This window comes from Centrocercus urophasianus, unplaced genomic scaffold (assembly GCF_019232065.1).
Source record: "Centrocercus urophasianus isolate 14NV4802_14NV808 unplaced genomic scaffold, USGS_Curo_1.0 seq_29, whole genome shotgun sequence".
In the NCBI taxonomy this organism is placed as follows: Eukaryota; Metazoa; Chordata; class Aves; order Galliformes; family Phasianidae; genus Centrocercus; species Centrocercus urophasianus.
The window spans coordinates 7,678,076-7,694,658 of record NW_024884855.1 but is presented as its reverse complement, the minus strand read 5'-3'; the positions used below and the strand labels follow the sequence as shown (position 1 = coordinate 7,694,658).

Here is a 16,583-nt window from a genome sequence, read left to right as displayed (position 1 = left end):
AGGCTTGGCGCGTAGTTCAGGCCTCTGGACATCAGCATTTCTCTTTGTTTATGTATTTGCTCATCCCTTTGTACTGTGCAGGGAGAGAACAACTTCCTAACACCGTTGACTCTTTGGCACTTGTCCCATAATTGCAAAAAAAAAAAAAACTGCTGCTTCCTCCTACGTATCCATCAGATCTTTTTAAAGTCAGATGGGTTTTGAAAGCAGCTTTTTGATTTCCTGAGGTCCGCGTTTGGTCTTCCTTCCTCCTGCTCCCTCTTTCTTCCTTTGTTCTTCGAGGTTAAAGCTGTGGGTGTTGAGGTCCCATTAGTCATTTTGGCTGTTTCTGAGCTCTTCATGTTGAAAAATGCCTGGATCAAACCATTCCTGAATTACAGCCGCGTTACATCACTGGGGTTTCATTAGTTGAGTTACTTCAGAGTGATGTTGCTGAATGGAGAGTCCCATTTCTTTTGCTGGGGCTGAGGGGATGTCTTAAAGGATGCGGCAGTATCAGTTTTCTTATCTAACTGTAATCCCTCGAAATAGGCTTAGCTCTGGGCAAAGCATATCCCCTTTGAGAATCAGAAAATTCATATTGGAGATATTGCAGTGATTTTTGTCGTGCTGTCTTGTATAAATATTGTCCAATGCCATTTTTGTTTTTTTTTTGTTTGGCCTTTAAAGGTCACAAGTGTAAAAGATGCGGAAAGAATGTAACAAAGCCCCACATAGGGGTTTCAGTAGTGCCTGGACTTTATTGCTGCCAAAGGGGATGAGCCCTTCCGTCCTTCCCCTTCTGGTGGCTCAAGCACGGTCTCTGCTGGGTTAGATGCTCATTGTCAGTAGGAGGAGGGCTGTGTGAGCAGCAAACCTTGAGGTCTGTAGGCATCTGGTGGTGGGTTGGGTGGGAAAGCATTGGTTGCCCCAATGTGGGCACCTCGACCATGGCAGTTGTCTCTGGCCTGTGCAGCAGTAAGAGCAGCATGTAGGAAACCAGTGTGCAGTGCCACTGTGTTCTGCTTTCCTCTGTGGCTCTCCCTTACCAGCAGGGCCTGGCTTTCCAGGATTGCATTTCATGTTCAACTTGAAAGCTGGCTGTGACCTACCGTGGTCTTATTCTCTCTGTTGAGAAGACGTACGTTGAAGTGAGTGGCTCTGGTTTGAGGTTAGTGGGCTCAATGCTGAGGTTATTTTCCTCCTTGGTATTTTAAAGGCGTTACGCTCGCTAGAAGTCTTAAATGAGAGATCTAATTCAAGCTGACAGGGAAGCTGGATGAGAGCAGTCGTCCCTTAGTGGGTATTTGTCATCTCCTTGCGAATGCTGATGTTAGAACATGTGCTCACACAAGGCTAAGATGTGAGCTTTTAAGGTCAGCAGGAATCTCACATGATACAACAAAGGAAAAGTTTACAAAGGAAAAGTTTGTCTGCTACACTTTTATCTCAAGACTTGCTTTATGTCTGCTAGCAGAAGTGGTTGCTAGGTGCTTTCATGGTGTTGGTTTTAATTTGCTCTAGCTTGAAGTGTACAAGCGGGAAATGATAGTTTTGAAATGGTGAAGAAAGCAGGCTGGTTGAGCTGTTAGGCTCCTGTGTTGCCATGCTAACCATGTTAACAGCTGCTAATGGTTTCTTAAGCTGCCAGAGCAGCCTGAAGATAGATTTAACACCCAACAGACACCTGTTTTTAGTGGTTCAGCTCTGCAGGCACATGGCACGGTACTGCAGGGGTCCTGTCTGTATAAGGAACAAATAAAATGTCTTCAACAGGTTGCTCGAGAGTGGAAATTGCTGGCTTTCTATTCATATTAAGGCTTTCTTGATGCAAATTAAGAAGGAAAAGCACAGTAAGAGGGAGCTTGCTCTGAAGGAGATGAGCACTCATTTCCTGGGTTTCAGTATCCACTGCATCATGGATTTCAGGCATTTCCAGTCGCAGAACTGGAATGTATAGCAACTACTGACTGCTCCTGGCCTCCACTTTTGTTCTGCTGTTGTTCCTGCTCTGTTCTTCGTCATCTCCTCTCACTCTCAGTCCCTTCGCCATTTCATTTACAAAGTTCTCTGTGTGGCTCGTGCTTTGTGGACCATTGCAGGATGCTCAGCTTTCCTTCTCAAGTCACTGTGACCTTTGCTCAGATTTACTGCTGCCCATCATTGCCCCTGTTTGTAATAAGTAGTGTTTTAGGGGGCAACGGGGAGAATTCCCTGCTGCAGGAGGTGAGTCCTGGGGAGCTGGCAAAGCTGCTGTTGGGTGACCCAGCACCAACCTCTGTCGTGCCTGCAGCAGGATGGTGAGAAGCCCTGAGAAGTCCCTGTGAGCCCCTCCTGATGCTCATTGCCCTCAGTTTATGAGACTGTGTGGCCCAGCCTTGTGGCAGCTGGCCATGGGAGGGATTTGAAGGGTGGTTTGATGCTGGGAAGGCCAAGAGCAGGAGAGAAGTCCACCCTCACTGTTGGGCAGTGCTGGCTGTTCTCCTCGCCTAGGTGGCCGTGCCTGGGAGGTGCTGGTGGGTTCATAGGAACGCATGAAAGTATTTTTGTTACTTTAAGGCAGAGTAATTAAATACAGTATGTACAGATCCCTCAAAATGACAGCCGCCCACAGAGCTAAAAACAGGAAATCCATTAACTTCATTATTTAAAAAATAAAATAAAAATCTTCCCAACTGATTCCTCTGTCACTTAAAGTTCTGCATGGAAGGAGGGCTAATTTAACGCTGCATTAACTCACTGTTATCACCCTCCTGTTACCTAAGTAGTTTCTAATGACTACCCTGGAGAGCACTTGGAAGCTTTTAAAAGTTTTTATGCTAAATTTTTTTTTTTCCGTGTGGTTTATACTTTTAAGAACAAAAGTTATTGATAACATTTTTCCAAATCTTCCAGCGACATTGAAAACTATTTTGTTACCTGCAGAAACGTGAAGCATCTCTAGTCTGTGATCTGTGGCAAGCAACACTTCTGAAATACTTTGTACCTGTGGTGATGTTCTGAGAAATGAACGGGGCAGAGTTTGGCTGTGGGATGCTGGTGCGTATCTTGGGATTGGGGTGTTTGCAGCGTGTCCTGGGGCAGGAGCAGGGCTGTGTGCCCTCACCTGGGATGAGATGCCCAAGGATTGTCCTGCAGCCCCCTGAGCCTGGGCTGTCACAGCTCTGAAAAGAGACCCCAAGGGACGGGTGGCTGGCAGAGCTCATTCTTTGTTCCGAGGGCTTTAAGTGAAGGCACCACCAGACTGAGAAGCAATGAATCGCTTTCTTTCCTCATTGTCTTTTCTTCAGAACTGTGGTGGACTGATTTCTTCCTTTTTTAATCATTCCTCCTTTCTCCGTCCTGGTTAAGATGGGCTTCTGAGGTCAGCATCTTTTGCACTTGGGATTTTTTGGGGGCAGGAGAACCCTACAGAAGGAAGGGGTTCTTTTTGCTCTGCTGTGTTGCCCTGTAGCAAAGGGGATGCAGGGTGCTATGGCTGCCTGGGGCTGGAGTTTCACTGCCTGTGACACATCCATGTGCATGGGATTTCAGGGAATTTTAAAGGAAAATACAGGTGGTGGTAATGAGCTGACTTTTCAGAGCTCTAAGTTGCAAGCTGTGATTTTGGAAAATGCCTGTGCATGAATGTTGCACGCAGTTTTGGTGCCCTGAATGTGGTTTTTCTTGGGTGGCTGGAAGACCTAAATTCAGTTAAAGCTGAGCCTTGTGTGTATGTTCTGCTGCTGATGGAGGAGATCCAGGGCTGCTCTGTGACATTACCAGCAGGTTTTCCATGTTTGTAGAGTGGCTTTGTAACTGTAGAGAGATGTGGTGTATCTATTAGGCATTGCCAGTGAACTTTTTCATAGGGAGCCCTGGGAAACCTTTTAAGCCTGACAAAACTTGAACATTTCTTCTGCGCGCTGTTTGTTACTCAGTTTTTCAGTGCTGTTTGGAAAGCCAGAGAGCAAGGGAACTGAGTCTGTGCTCCTTTGGTACGTTTGTAGTCCTGGAGAAAGAGAAATGACCACAGAGAAGGCAGGTTGGAGGACAGCAGCTCGCAGTGCCATGCACAGCATGAACAACGGTGGTGTGGGCTTCAGCACAGAAAGTCAGAGTGATTCTCTGAACATCTGCTGCATCTTCCTTCTTGCAGCCCAAGCTCCTGGCACTGAACTGTGCATGCTCTGCCTTAGGTAGTGCTGCTCCTGTGGCTTTCTGCTTATCCTCTCCAGGGCTTTGTTGGTGGTGTTCTTCTCTGTGTCGTGAGTAGGGCATGTTCAGCAGGTGGGAGTCAAGCCATGGGGAGGCAGCCTTGCGTGACAGCCAAACCCAGCTGGAACTGGTGATAATGGTGTGATGGGTTTTAGTGTGGATGGTATTGCACGATGAAGGTCAAAATAGCATTTGTATTTGGCTGATGTTTGTAATTAGCACTTTAACTTGTTAGAGGGCCTATTGGTGAAGCAATTCAAAACGATGCAGCTCTTCAAAGTTAGCTAGTATTTGTCAGCCTGGTTTTTTGCATTCCTTCCTTGGCTCTGTGCTCCTGCAAGCGGGAGGTCGGGAGCGGATGGGGGGCAGGAGGAGCACCAGCAGGGAGGATTCTGGGGATGAGCGGTGTGGGAGCAGCCCGTGGGGTGCACTGCTCAGTGCTGGGCACAGCTCTGCCCCTGTTGGTTGAGCTGCTCGTGGTTGTTGCACGTGCCGTCCTTAATCAGAATATCCTGAAGCCGTCAGCCAAACCCATGCCGTGTTCAACAGGTGTTTTAATGCTGCAGCGTAAATTATATCATACTAAATTTCAGGGAGGTAGGGAGGAGAGACTCAGGAGCAGTTAATCTAATTCCAGCCTAAGTCGGTATTGGGTATCTTCCTTGCTTTGACTGCCAGTGAGTGTGACACCCAATATTCATTGGGGACAGCTGCGCTGTGCGCTGCACGGCTCTGCTGTGTGCTGGCTGCAAAGAGAGCCATAAAATGTGTGTACATGGCAGGAGCATTTGGCTGTGCTGTGCAGGCACAGCCTCTATAAATTGTGTGCAGATATGTACACACAAAGAGAAGCAGTTTGCTGTTACGGGTGTTTTTTGTCATCATGCGTTTGATGGTAAATAATAAAGATGACAATTGGAAACCCTAATGATATAGTGCTATATAATCTGTGTTCCATTAGAAATAATACTCTTTATGGGGAGATAACGGTGCTGCTTTGGATTTTCCTGGTGCCCATTCATACCAAATTGCCTTTTATTTTTACATGTTAAGTACCAATAATGTTTTCTACAGTGCATGACGTGCTCCTGCCAGAGTGTTTGCTGTCCTCTGGAACGCAGTGAGGCTCCTCCTGTGGTTCCTCTTCCTCCCTGCCATCCTCCTGTCCCCATCTCCCTTCCCCAGCGCAGCCTTCCGAAAATGCCAGAGGATGGATTTTTTTGCTGCATCAAGTTAGGAGCATGGAACAAACATTCGAAACGCGTGTGAGGCAAATGCAGCCACCATTGGCAGTTTAGTTTGTTTCTTTTTTTTCCTAAAGAAAAAAAAAATTGGCTCCCTCTCCTGCTGTGCTGGAGATAACAATGGCGCATTGTGCCGCGCTGCAGCTGCTGAAATTTGACTAGATCCAACTGAAGAAAACAGGAGCAGGTGGGTCAACAACGTGACCCCTTCGTTCCCAGCAGTATCAGTGTGCGCCAGGGCCAGAGGGACGGGGCCAAGGTGAGCCCTGATTTCAGCCCCGCATCAGTGGAGCGTTGGTTTGGGCTTTGGGTGCGAGCTGCCTTGTTGCCTTTCTGAGATGACTTTAGTGACTGCAAGCGCTCTGGGCTTTGCTGCTGTTTGTGAAATGGGTTTTACTCTGCTCAGCACTGTGCGTGGTGCCTTGGTGTCTCTCCAGTGCTGGTGCCTGGATCCCATGCTGTGCCAGTGTCTGGTTTATGCTGCTGCATTTAAGTGCCCAGTGTGTGCCCTCTGCTCCCCAAAGCATGGCATTATTTGGATTTCATAATGATGATGATTTTTTCCCCGTTTAGGTCTTCACAGGTTACAGACATGAATTTTTTATAGAATGAGGGGTGACGGTCTCAAGTTGTGTTAAGAGAGATTGGATATTAGGAAAAAAGAATCCCTGCCCAGGGAGGTGGGAGGTCACTGTCCCTGCAGGTCCTCAAGTGGAGAGGTGGCACTGAGGGACGTGATCAGTGAGCATGGTGGGATGGGCTGGGGTTGGACTTCTCCTGAGGACTTCCCTGTGAAGACTTGGAGATTCCTTGTAGGCTCTGCTGTGATTGGGCCTCAGCAGTGGAGTTCAAAGGTGGCAATGTGCAAACTGCAGCAGCACTCAGCAGCAGCTGTGCATGCAATGATAGTGAGCAGCGTGCTTGGTTGCCCTTGGAGGTCTTCATGACTTAACTGTAAGTTTGGTAGAAAACCAAGTACTCATAGCTGCTGGGATAATCCTACCATCACAAGGACGTGTATTGCTTGTGGAATGGCATCAAACGCTATTTTATTTGCACGTGATTATGGCTGTAAGAATAACAAGCTGCAGCCACTCCCGAGTCTCTGCTAAAAACAGCTCACATTTGTTGAATGTTTTCCCTTGTCTGAGCTGAAGGCTTAGAGAGCAGTTGGTGATTCTAAGCTAAAACACAACAGAAGTAGGAGAGGGACTTCAGAGAAAGAAACGGTGCTGTGCAGGAAGATGCAGCCAGGATTGAGGATGCGTACAGGGGAGAGATGAGGGCCAGCTTGGTCTCAATGTGCAAAGCAAAGCAGGAAGGGAAAATGTAATATCGAGAGGCAGTGACAGAAGTGGGGAAGCTGCAAAAGGGGCGAGCAGCAGCAGTGAATGGGCAGCTGCAAAGCTGGAGAAGTGTGGGCAAGGGGCTGCAGGCTGGGATGGGAGGGATGGAGGCTGTGGAAGAGCCAGGGCAGGCATGTGGCTGCTATGTGTGCTAGCATGGGAAATCAATCCCTGTGACCACATGGCCAGCAGTGGATGTGAGTGCGTCAGGAAGAGGATTGTTAATAAATCAGAGGCTCTTCGTGCCTATCTGCGTCCTAGTCTTGTTTTTTAGCAGGAGCTTGGTGGAATCTGATATGGCAGTCAACAGCAGAGTAAAGCATAGCACAATGCTAAAGCTCCATCTGCAGAAGCAAATCTGCCCGTTGCTGTTGGTGGGCACAGAGAAGCTGAAGACGAATGGGATTTAGCTGCAAGCAGTGAGGTTTAGATGGAGGTGTCTGCAGCAGTGGTGCTGTGACCGTGCTTTGCCTTTGGCAAAGCAGCAAAATTCTGCTTGGTGCCAGCTCAGCTGTGCCTGCTGCCAGCCTGCATTGCCAGCAGAATGGTCTGCAGCCCCCACCACCAGCTGGAGCCTGGCACGCTGCGGGCCCACAGTGCTCACCTCCCTGCTGGCATCACAGCACTGTGCCCATGGTGCTGCATTGTGCCGTGTGGCAGTGCCAGGCTCACGAGCTCATTGCTTTGGGGCACAAAGCACAGGGTAGGCTGAACTTCATGGCACCTGGAAGCCTCTGTGGCTTTGCTTTGCAAGCACGAATCCTGAATTTAGGGTATGACCTACATTGTGTGCTGCTCTGTCCTTTGGTGCGCTTCTCCATGCCTGCAAACACCTTCCTGGGAGTTGTGATGAAAAATCAAACAGAGAAAACTGCATTTGCGTGCAGGTCAGAGGCTGCTGGAGATGCCATCCTCGATGTCCTGCACACAAACTGGTGTCTGCTAGGAGTACAGCATTAACATATGAAAGCACAGCCAACAGTGGATTCTTGTATGGGCAGAAGTGCAGAGCTGTGGTGCCAGTTCGACCCACAACTGCTGTCTGCAGCCGGGCTGGGTAACAATTAACCTTTCAGTCATGTGTCAGCCATTGCTTTCCTGGTGCAGCTGCTTTTAACAATGCACGTCGCTTCTCCTCCCAGCACTGCTGGCTTTGGCACTTGGAGGGTCTGTTTGAGGAAGCGCAGGATGGATGGAGGAAGAATGGTGTTTCCTTAAATCAAAATGTAATTAAAAAGAAACTTTGTGTGTATTAAATAAGATTCCACTCCTGCTGATTCTGATATTTTAAAGTAAGCTCAACATAGTTTTGCTTGCATGACAAAAGCATGTCATTTTCTGGGTCACTTTGCACATTGCATTGTTCTCTGCTTCCTAACAGCCCATGCATTTGCTTTGTGCCGGGTGAAGTAACCTTGTAAATAACACAAGTGTTGGCATATGCAGCGGAACCCACAGCAACATGCAAAGGTAACAGTGTTAGGTACTAGAGAGAGAACTGCTGGGAAATGCATGTACAGGGGTGTATTTTTCTGGAGCTCACATTCTTGTGTAAAGCACCTTGATTTCATGTAGGTAGGTCAGTGTGTGATGTGCACACGAGGGCAGAGCTGGGAGCCACCTTCCCTTGGGTTATGTTTCAGAAGGGTTTTTTTTGCACTTGGGGATTAAAGATTGGTGGCAGGATAACTTCCAGGACTTCTACAGCAAATATTCTCCTTTTCATTTCTCTGCAGGATGGGAGTCACAGCTCCTGGAGACTGGGTTCCTGGGGATGTTCCTCTGCCCGCTCTGGACCCTGTCCCGGCTGCCCCGTTCCACACCTCCATCCAGCATCGTCATCTGGGGCTTCCGCTGGCTGATCTTCAGGATCATGCTGGGAGCGGTGAGTGGGGCTCTATGGTTGGGCTTTTGGGTTTTGTCTTTGGGTTGTTTTGTTGTTTGTTTTTTTGCTGAGATGGCAGCAGTGGGAACATCTGATCCCAGCAAGAAGCTGTCCCTGGGACAGAGCACCGCAGTCCTCCAGTTCAGGACTTTTCTAGTGAGAAGGAAGGAGCTTGGAGTAGGAAATGCTTCTTGCTCTGTTTTGCAGAGTCGTTATTGTTGGTGCTTATTTAAAGGAGGATAAACGTGTGCTTACTCCTGTGCATGGATGTGTTGGTGCTGCTCTTGGGATTGGCACTTTCAAAGGAAGTGAAGCTGAAGGCCATTGTGGCTCTTTGATAAGATGCTTGGGAATGCAGCGGGTAATTCCTGGGAGCTTTTCGCTGAGTTATTTCTTTTCTCTTTGTGTGTGCTCTACTGAAATGTCATTCTTTGCTCCTTGATTACAAAGAGAACAATTGCTTCGTTACTGTCCAAGTGCCAGTGGAAATTCCCAAGTCACTTGTAAAAGAATCCATCAGGAACTGACACATCGTTGTTAAACTGGAGGTGGGGCTGAGCATTACCTCATGATCTGGAGCTGAGTGGTGGATGCTTCAAAACATCCCCAGACTGTCATTTAGGATCATTGTAGAAGTGTTGCAGGCAGTAGGGCATCCCTGGGTCTCTTTTCTCTAAAGCCCTTCTGTCACACCAAGCTCTTGAAGTGCTTGAATCTATAGTCAAACTCAATAAGCTCTTAATTATCCCTCTCTTCTTACTAGTAAGAACAATGGATGTTTGAAGGGAACAGTGATAACCAAAAGAAGCACAGTGTATGGTCTGCAAGCAGCACATGCATCCGTGTTTCATAACTGAAATTTCTGGTCCTCTCTTTCGTGCAGAAAATGATGGGCACTTTTGGTAGCCCACTTTTGGTGCTGCGGTATCTTCATTGTGTTTTTGAGGGCACAAAAGTTGTTGCAGTTGTTATTGCAGACCCAAAGTGCACCAACAGGATGGCTGCCCTTAGTGCTGATCCTGGGGACTCACACTGGGGGAGTGGAGGGGCCCTACCTGAAGAACCCTCTGCAGTGGTTTGAGTGGGGCTGAGTGGTGCCCATCCTGCAGGGTTAGATCCCTTAAGGTGACCTGATACTCCTCTGAAATGACAAAGTCCTGAGTGTGAGTTACTTGAATGCAGATTATTTTTTCCTACAAGAACTTCACTTGTGGGTGTAATATTTGGTCTGTTTATCAGCAGTGATGTTCCGTGATAATAACAGGGTTGCAGAAGTTTCCATCTCAGGCAGAGGATGTTTGGCTCCTGTGGCCTCAGTGCTCCTCAGCTGTGGCACTGATTACAGAAAGAATTGATGCTCTGAGCAAAAGGAACTGCAGCTGGATTATGTTGTGTTACTACCAAGTTTGTATCCTGCTTTCCTTATAAAATGAGACTCTGTGCTTTGCTCTTTCCAGTTGTAATATATATTCTGAACTATGAGAAAGGCATGTTGTAACGGAAAATTGAGCTCATGAAGTTTGTGTTGTCGTTGTCTCTGTGCTGCTCCCCAGTCATAAATCTGCAGTTATTTTGGAGAGGGCACTCTGCAGTCAGTGCTGCCCCTCAAGTCCTTTGTGTGTGCTGGTTGCTGGTATGGCACTAACAGGCATGGGAGAGGAAAACATGGAAAGGTCATTAAAGGGGGATCTACACAAGCAAGTGGAAATCAGTGATTGATGGTATCTTTAATGTTTCGGGGCCCAAACACGTGTACGTTTCCTTCTCAGATGGTGTAATGATGCTTGCAGGCACTGGGACGAGAGTTTAATGCGTGAAACCCAAGCATCCTCCTGCAGTGCAGGTGCACCTGCTCCAAGGCAATCTTTGATTTCTTCGCTAATCTGGGCAGGGGTTGAAACATGTGCATAAATGCAGCCTGAAGGGAGAGTTCCCAGGGGTGGGATTGGTGGGGATTATGTCTCACACGGGAAGTTTGGCTTTCCCTGCACGGCTCCCCAGGGGCTGCTGAGCAAGCTGGGCATGGATTTCCCTGCAAAATGCCATCTTCCAGCTCGCAGCCCTCCCTTGGTCTGGTTTTCTTCCTCCCTCCCTGTGCTGGCGGGTGGGTGAGCAATGCTGTGTGCAGTTCTGAAGCTCGTCTGAAACGTTCTGGCCTGTCTGGCTTTGACACTGTGATGGACCCCAGGAAAGGGCTTCAGTTTCCCATCCCATCGCTCTCTTTTTTTCTGAAGTCAGTTCCTGTATCAGGAACAGGAGAGGAGTGTGGATTTCACGTTTCAGCCCCATTTCACCCCCTTTCTTTTTTTCTTTTCTTTCCCCATTCAATGCATCACATTTAGGAACTCTTTCCATTCAGAATTCTAGCAACCAGCGCATTAAAACACTTGGGATTTCTACCAGAGTAAATGCCAGTGTGCCTACACTTATGCAAAGGAACAGACCAAGCCCAATAGCTGCTGGATGCCAAATCTAAGTGTAAGGACACAGGCTAGATCTGAAGGACTTTCACCCAACCCAAATTGGTATGACTGTTGTCATCGTTGCCCCCAGGGAACATCCATCATCCCCTTGAAAGCTTCCCATATCCTACCACCCCACACCCCTGTTTACAACCTGCTAGTTGAGAACCACTGCAGCAGAAATCTGCTTTTATACTTCTGACCACAGAAACCCACAGAGTTGGTGGGAGCCTTGTGGAGCTGTTCTGTTGCCTGAAAGCAACCCAGGGTGGAAGCAGCCCTGAGCTTTCTGGAGAAGCCTTTGGAGCAGGTCTTGCTGCACCATACCTGACTTCCAGCTGGGCTTCATTAAGAGAGATGCTGAGTGTGAGAGGTAAAATCATCCCTTCTGCCTTCCTGTGCAAGGAGTGGGTTCAGGCTCTGCTGCTGGAGTTTGATTGGCAGCAAGCGCTGGGCTGATCTCAAATATTGCTGGCTTTTTAAAAGGCATAATTATGTGATTCAATCTATATGTTTGATTTTCCTAATAATCCATTAGTGCAGGATGTAAAGACGGATGCTTCTTAGGAACGTGCAGAGGCAAAAGAATAGCAGTCCCTTTGTGCGAGCGAGCAGCGTGGTAGGAAGTAAGTGGTGCAAACAGATTCGTGCTGCTAATTTGTCTCAGAAGTGCTGTGTGACTCAAGATTCTTGTCTTGGTGTGGTTGTGCTCTGATGGCTTGAGGTAAGCAAGCAGAGCAGGGCAGCACTGCCTCTGTCCTCATTCCCCAGCATTTCAAGGCCAAGGCACTGTGTGAGGCTGTGGGCTTTTTGATGGGCGAGTTTTGTTTGTTTTATTTTCTCTCTTGCAGGCAGCAGAATTGCTGGTGGACCTGCACAGCCCTGAGTTGATGCATGCCCACCAGCACAGCATGCTGCTGGGACGTCGTGCAGCTCCTCGAGCCAGGAGAGCTGTCAGGGGTTTAATCTGTAAGCTGTAAAATTGTTTCTTCGTTAGTTGGAGTGTCAGGGAAAGGCTGCATGTGTGCACGCTTGCTCAGATATGTGAGGACTCAATTTTCAGCAGCACCTGCGTGTGTAGCTGTAGTAACACTGATACATGCTGGTGACTGCAGAAACGTGTGCGGAGGGATGGAGGTGATGGACCATGAGCCTACGGATCTGTAGTGGAGGCTGATGCCTTTGATGCAACCTGTGGCTTCGGTGATGTTTACTCTGGTTATTCCCAAGAGTTGTCTCTGTTCATTGCACATCACTTGTCAAGCCTCACAGCAGAGGTTTGCTGCCATCAGAGGCAGTGTGCCTGAATTTAGGTGGATTTTCTTCATCTCCAACTAAAGCGACTCCTGCACCTCTTCCCTCCCAGACTTTTTCTTTGTGGGATGCTGACATGGAGCGTGCAGTTCCCTGTGTTACATACAGCCAAGCTTGCGACTGCTGTGCTGCAGCACCGATCCCATCCAGATGTGTGCACTGAGCAAGAGTCAGTATGGATATGGCAGAACAGTGCCCAGTGCCCCAAGGTCCTCACTGCTTCTTGCTGCTGTTCCGTGGCAAAACCAACCCCAACAGATTGCACTGGACTTGGGTCTGCTGTCAGATCCCAGTCCTTGGGCAGCTGCAGAGCAGAGCTGGGCGTGATCTTGGGGCTGTTTTCCCATTGTTGCAGTCAGGAGATGTGGGCACTCCGTGAGCAGTGACCCTTCATAGGCACAAAGCAAGGTGAGCCCATGCACGTGCAGCAGCCTCACTGCACTGCTAATGGCCCTTTCACAGAGCTTTCTAATATGCATTTTATCTTCCATCAGCATCACAGAGCACACAGTGCTGCCGAGATGCTCACATTAGGACTAATTGGGTGCTGTTTGCAGAACTTGGTGATGTTCTGTGTGAATGATTATCAGCACTGGAAATGTGGTGAGGTGTAACGGCATGTTGGGAAGCTGAGAGTAAATGGGGAATTAAGGTGGAGCTGCGTCTTGCAAAGGATCACAGACATATGGAATAAGTTACTGGGGAAGGTGGCTGGAGCAGAGCATAAGTGAGTCTGAGACATCTTGATTAGTTTCTGGAGGAAAGGATTGAAGAGTGTAGTGGAAAAGCAGGGAAACAGGATTTAAAGCACATTACCACTTTAATTTAAAAGTGCCCAAAGCAAGGAAATTCAGATTTAAAGCTGCCAATCCATCACTGGTGCATGCAGGTGTTGGAGCTGGGGTCTGTGTGCAGATGGGTCGGGGCCGTGCAGGCTCAGCCCCCCAGAGTGGGGCAGAACCCTTGGGGCAGTTGGAGGAGAAGTCTCAGCTTTGCCCCAGGACTTGAATGTACAGTGAATGCACAACCCAGCAAAGTCCCATCCTTTTGTCACTGAAGCTGCTGTGTCCCATGTCCTTGATGCCCTCCTCAGGATCCCTTGCACCGTTCTGGAAATGCTCCTGGCTGAAAGCACCGCACTTCACCATCCCCGGGAGCATCCCAGGTGCCCAGGGATGGGGTGACACAGGGAAGGGTTTCTTTTCTTCCCTCTCCCTGTATTTGAGAGCCCTTCACAGGGAGCTGTTGCCACCATGCCCCGTTACAGATGTGTGAGCACAGGCAGAAGTCTGTCATTTGGGGGATCCCTGTCCCTTCTTGCTGCTGCCTGCTGGATTGATGCACATCCTTCCCCAGTGCTGTGGTGCAATCAGCGTGCACCAAAACGACCACAAAGGTCCGGTGTTGCCCTCTGCTCATCAGAGCAGCTTCTCCCTGGACAGCTCAGACCCTGGGCTGCAGAGCAGAGCCGTCCTGAGGATTTCCTGGCGCAAAGTAACGTAAATCCTTCCGTGTTTCAAGTGCACACACAAGGTATTTTCCCTGCGACATGAGTAGAGGAGGGGAGAAAGATCGTTTAAGGCCGGAGTCTTGGGGAAGAAATGGTGCCAAAAGGTTTATAATAATGAGCAATAAATTCTTCCCCTAAATTCTCATCTGTTTCCTGCTGAGTGCTGCCCATCCTTCACACTCAGATGTGCTTTCAGAGGAGAGGGATCCCTTATCTCCAGATTGTGAGTAGTGAGTACACCGTTTGCTATCGCATCTCTTACATTTCATTTTATTTTTCACAGTTAGACTGAGGGTTTTTTAACCCTCTGCAGCAGCTTCTTGCAGAAACGAAGTGGTTTGTGTTGATCTCTTTGCATTTCTCTTGTTTTTGCCTGGATTCCTCGAAAAGTGTCATAACGTGGGTGGCATTTTAAAGGTTACTGGAAAGGGTGGGGATGTGATTAGCTAATAAGGGAGATGAACTTTCTGGCAGAAGTAATGAAGACTTTGAAGAAAACAGAATCTGGATGCCTGTGGTAAAATTGCATTAGATGTAATGAAATAAAAGTTGGAATTTGGGAGATCTTTGTAAATACAGGAAAAAAAAAAGAAGAATCAAACGGATGTAGTTGTCATCTCAGTGACAAGCGTGCCCTGATCCTGGGCATTATGGCTCTGAAATTGAGAATAATTATTCTAATTTGTTTTATTACATTAGCGTGGGTAGGAGGGAAGAAAGGGAGCTTTCTTTTATGGCTTTCTCATTATTCAGAGGAAGGGCCAGACTCCTGACTCGGGCGCTGGGGCTTCATGGGAATTTTTGGAAAATGATGTCTGCAATGTTCTGACCTTTGCCGTCCCAGCTGCAGCCTCCTCCTCTCTGCAGGGATCCCACACTTGACTCCTTAGCAACCTCCTTTGTGCTTCTGATCTCTCTCCATTTGTCTAGTAATAGCCCTTGGCAGGAAGACGTGTTGTTCCTTCAGTGCCTCTAAAAGGCATGGAGCCGTTAATGCCAAGGACTTTTCAGAACCCCTTTCACCCACTGCTTACAGCTCGTCTTCAAAGTCAATCAAACGCTGCTGCTGCCGTGCTGCTTTCTCAAAGGGTCTTTCTGATAGCAGAGGGGGAAAAAGAACAGCAAATAGAGCAGGAGCTCACGCGGGTGACTTCTCTTCCAGAAACACACCAGTCCATTGGGATGCTGTGCCTTCACGGTGACTCCAGTTTAGCTGGGACAGGCTCACGATGCATCAAAACCTCCGCAAGCAGAGCATCATCTGTTTGTCTCATTGCATCATCCATTTATCTTGTTGCACTGTTTACTCACGTGCACTATGCTCGCTTTGTGCAGGAATTGAGTTCCTGCTCAGCACTGTTGTGCTCTCTGGTCTCCCAGTCTGCATGGAGCTGCCCCACATGTGGGACTGACTCTGTGTCCCCCCTGTGCATAGCAATGGCCCTGTGCTTGCTCACAGGTGGGCTGTACAGTTGGCTGCGGGGCATTGGAACAGGCAGCCCGGGGAGGTGATGGGGTTTCTGTCCCTGAGAACGTGGAGATGTGGCACTCGGGGACGTGGTGGGATGGCCTGGGGTTGGACTTGGTGATCTGAGAGGGTTTTTCCAACCTTAATGGTTCTGTGATTCTAAATGTGAAGCCCTGTCCTGTAGCCTGCTGATGTTGGGAAGCCCATCACCTCGAACCTCAAGTGGTGCTGACAGAGCAAAGCTATAAACAGCAGTGCCACCTGAGGAGCGCGTGCTTGTCATTCTCTGGCTAAGGAAGTGCTGTTCCAGCCCGTTGTTTCTCTCTTTGCATGGAAGAAACAGGAGGGATTTGAATGACCAGCTGCTAATTTAAGGAGAGGTTGGTAGGAGCACCAGCTGCAGGCTCTTTTCAGAGCTTTAGCTTGCTGCTGTCAGTTGTAGAAGGTTTCCCAAAAGCCTAATACCTGTGTCACACCCTCACTGTGCGGCATTTCTGAAAGCAAAGGGGCTCTGTATGCAGAGCAAGATCTCAGCAGGCGTGCAGTGCTCTCGTGTCGGATCCTGAGTTGGAGAGCTGTGTCTGCCATGGAGCAGAGTTGCTTTGAGGCATTGGCTTTGGAATGTCTCTTCTTCAGTGAGTTGTGGGGTCTAAATTACAGCTGATTTGTCTTCAAAATGGGTTTGTATAGATTTGGATTTCAAAGAAGTGAAAGCCACGTTATCTGTGGGTAGGATGGAGCATGGGTTGGTGGGCAGTTGTGTGAGATGTGAGGTGCTCCACTGGATTTTCTCTGGCAGCAATCAATATTACGAGGAAAAACTAAAATACCAGAACTGAGGGTCGTCCTCTGAGATATTTTCCTTTTTCAGCCAGCGTTTGAATCATGAAGTCACAGAATGGAGGTCTTTGGGTGGGCTCTAAATTTATAACTCTGGTGCCCCATTCCCCGCCGCATCAATGCAGGGGTTGCAGACATAGCCGCAGTCACCAGGCTCTTTCTCTTGCCATGCTATTGGTCTGTCTGTACCATTTTTTTATTTTTTTTTTTTCCAGAATTAATTTTGGGCTGAAAAAGTCTCAAAGAGCGCTTTGTTCCTCGTTGACACTCACTCCAGGGAAAAAGGGGGGAAAAAAAAAAAAAAGAAAAAAAAAAAAAGGAAAAAAACCGTGGAAAAT

The 16,583-nt window shown here is 48.3% G+C and overlaps 1 protein-coding gene across 1 annotated transcript in view; it reads left to right on the top strand.

The window, feature by feature from the left end:
• The window catches only part of LMF1 (lipase maturation factor 1), a 161,660-nt gene that overhangs the window by 38,505 nt on the left and 106,572 nt on the right, over positions 1 to 16,583 (top strand). The window contains 1 exon segment of the mRNA XM_042827867.1: positions 8,503 to 8,651. Within this exon segment, the coding sequence (XP_042683801.1) occupies positions 8,503 to 8,651 (149 nt within the window).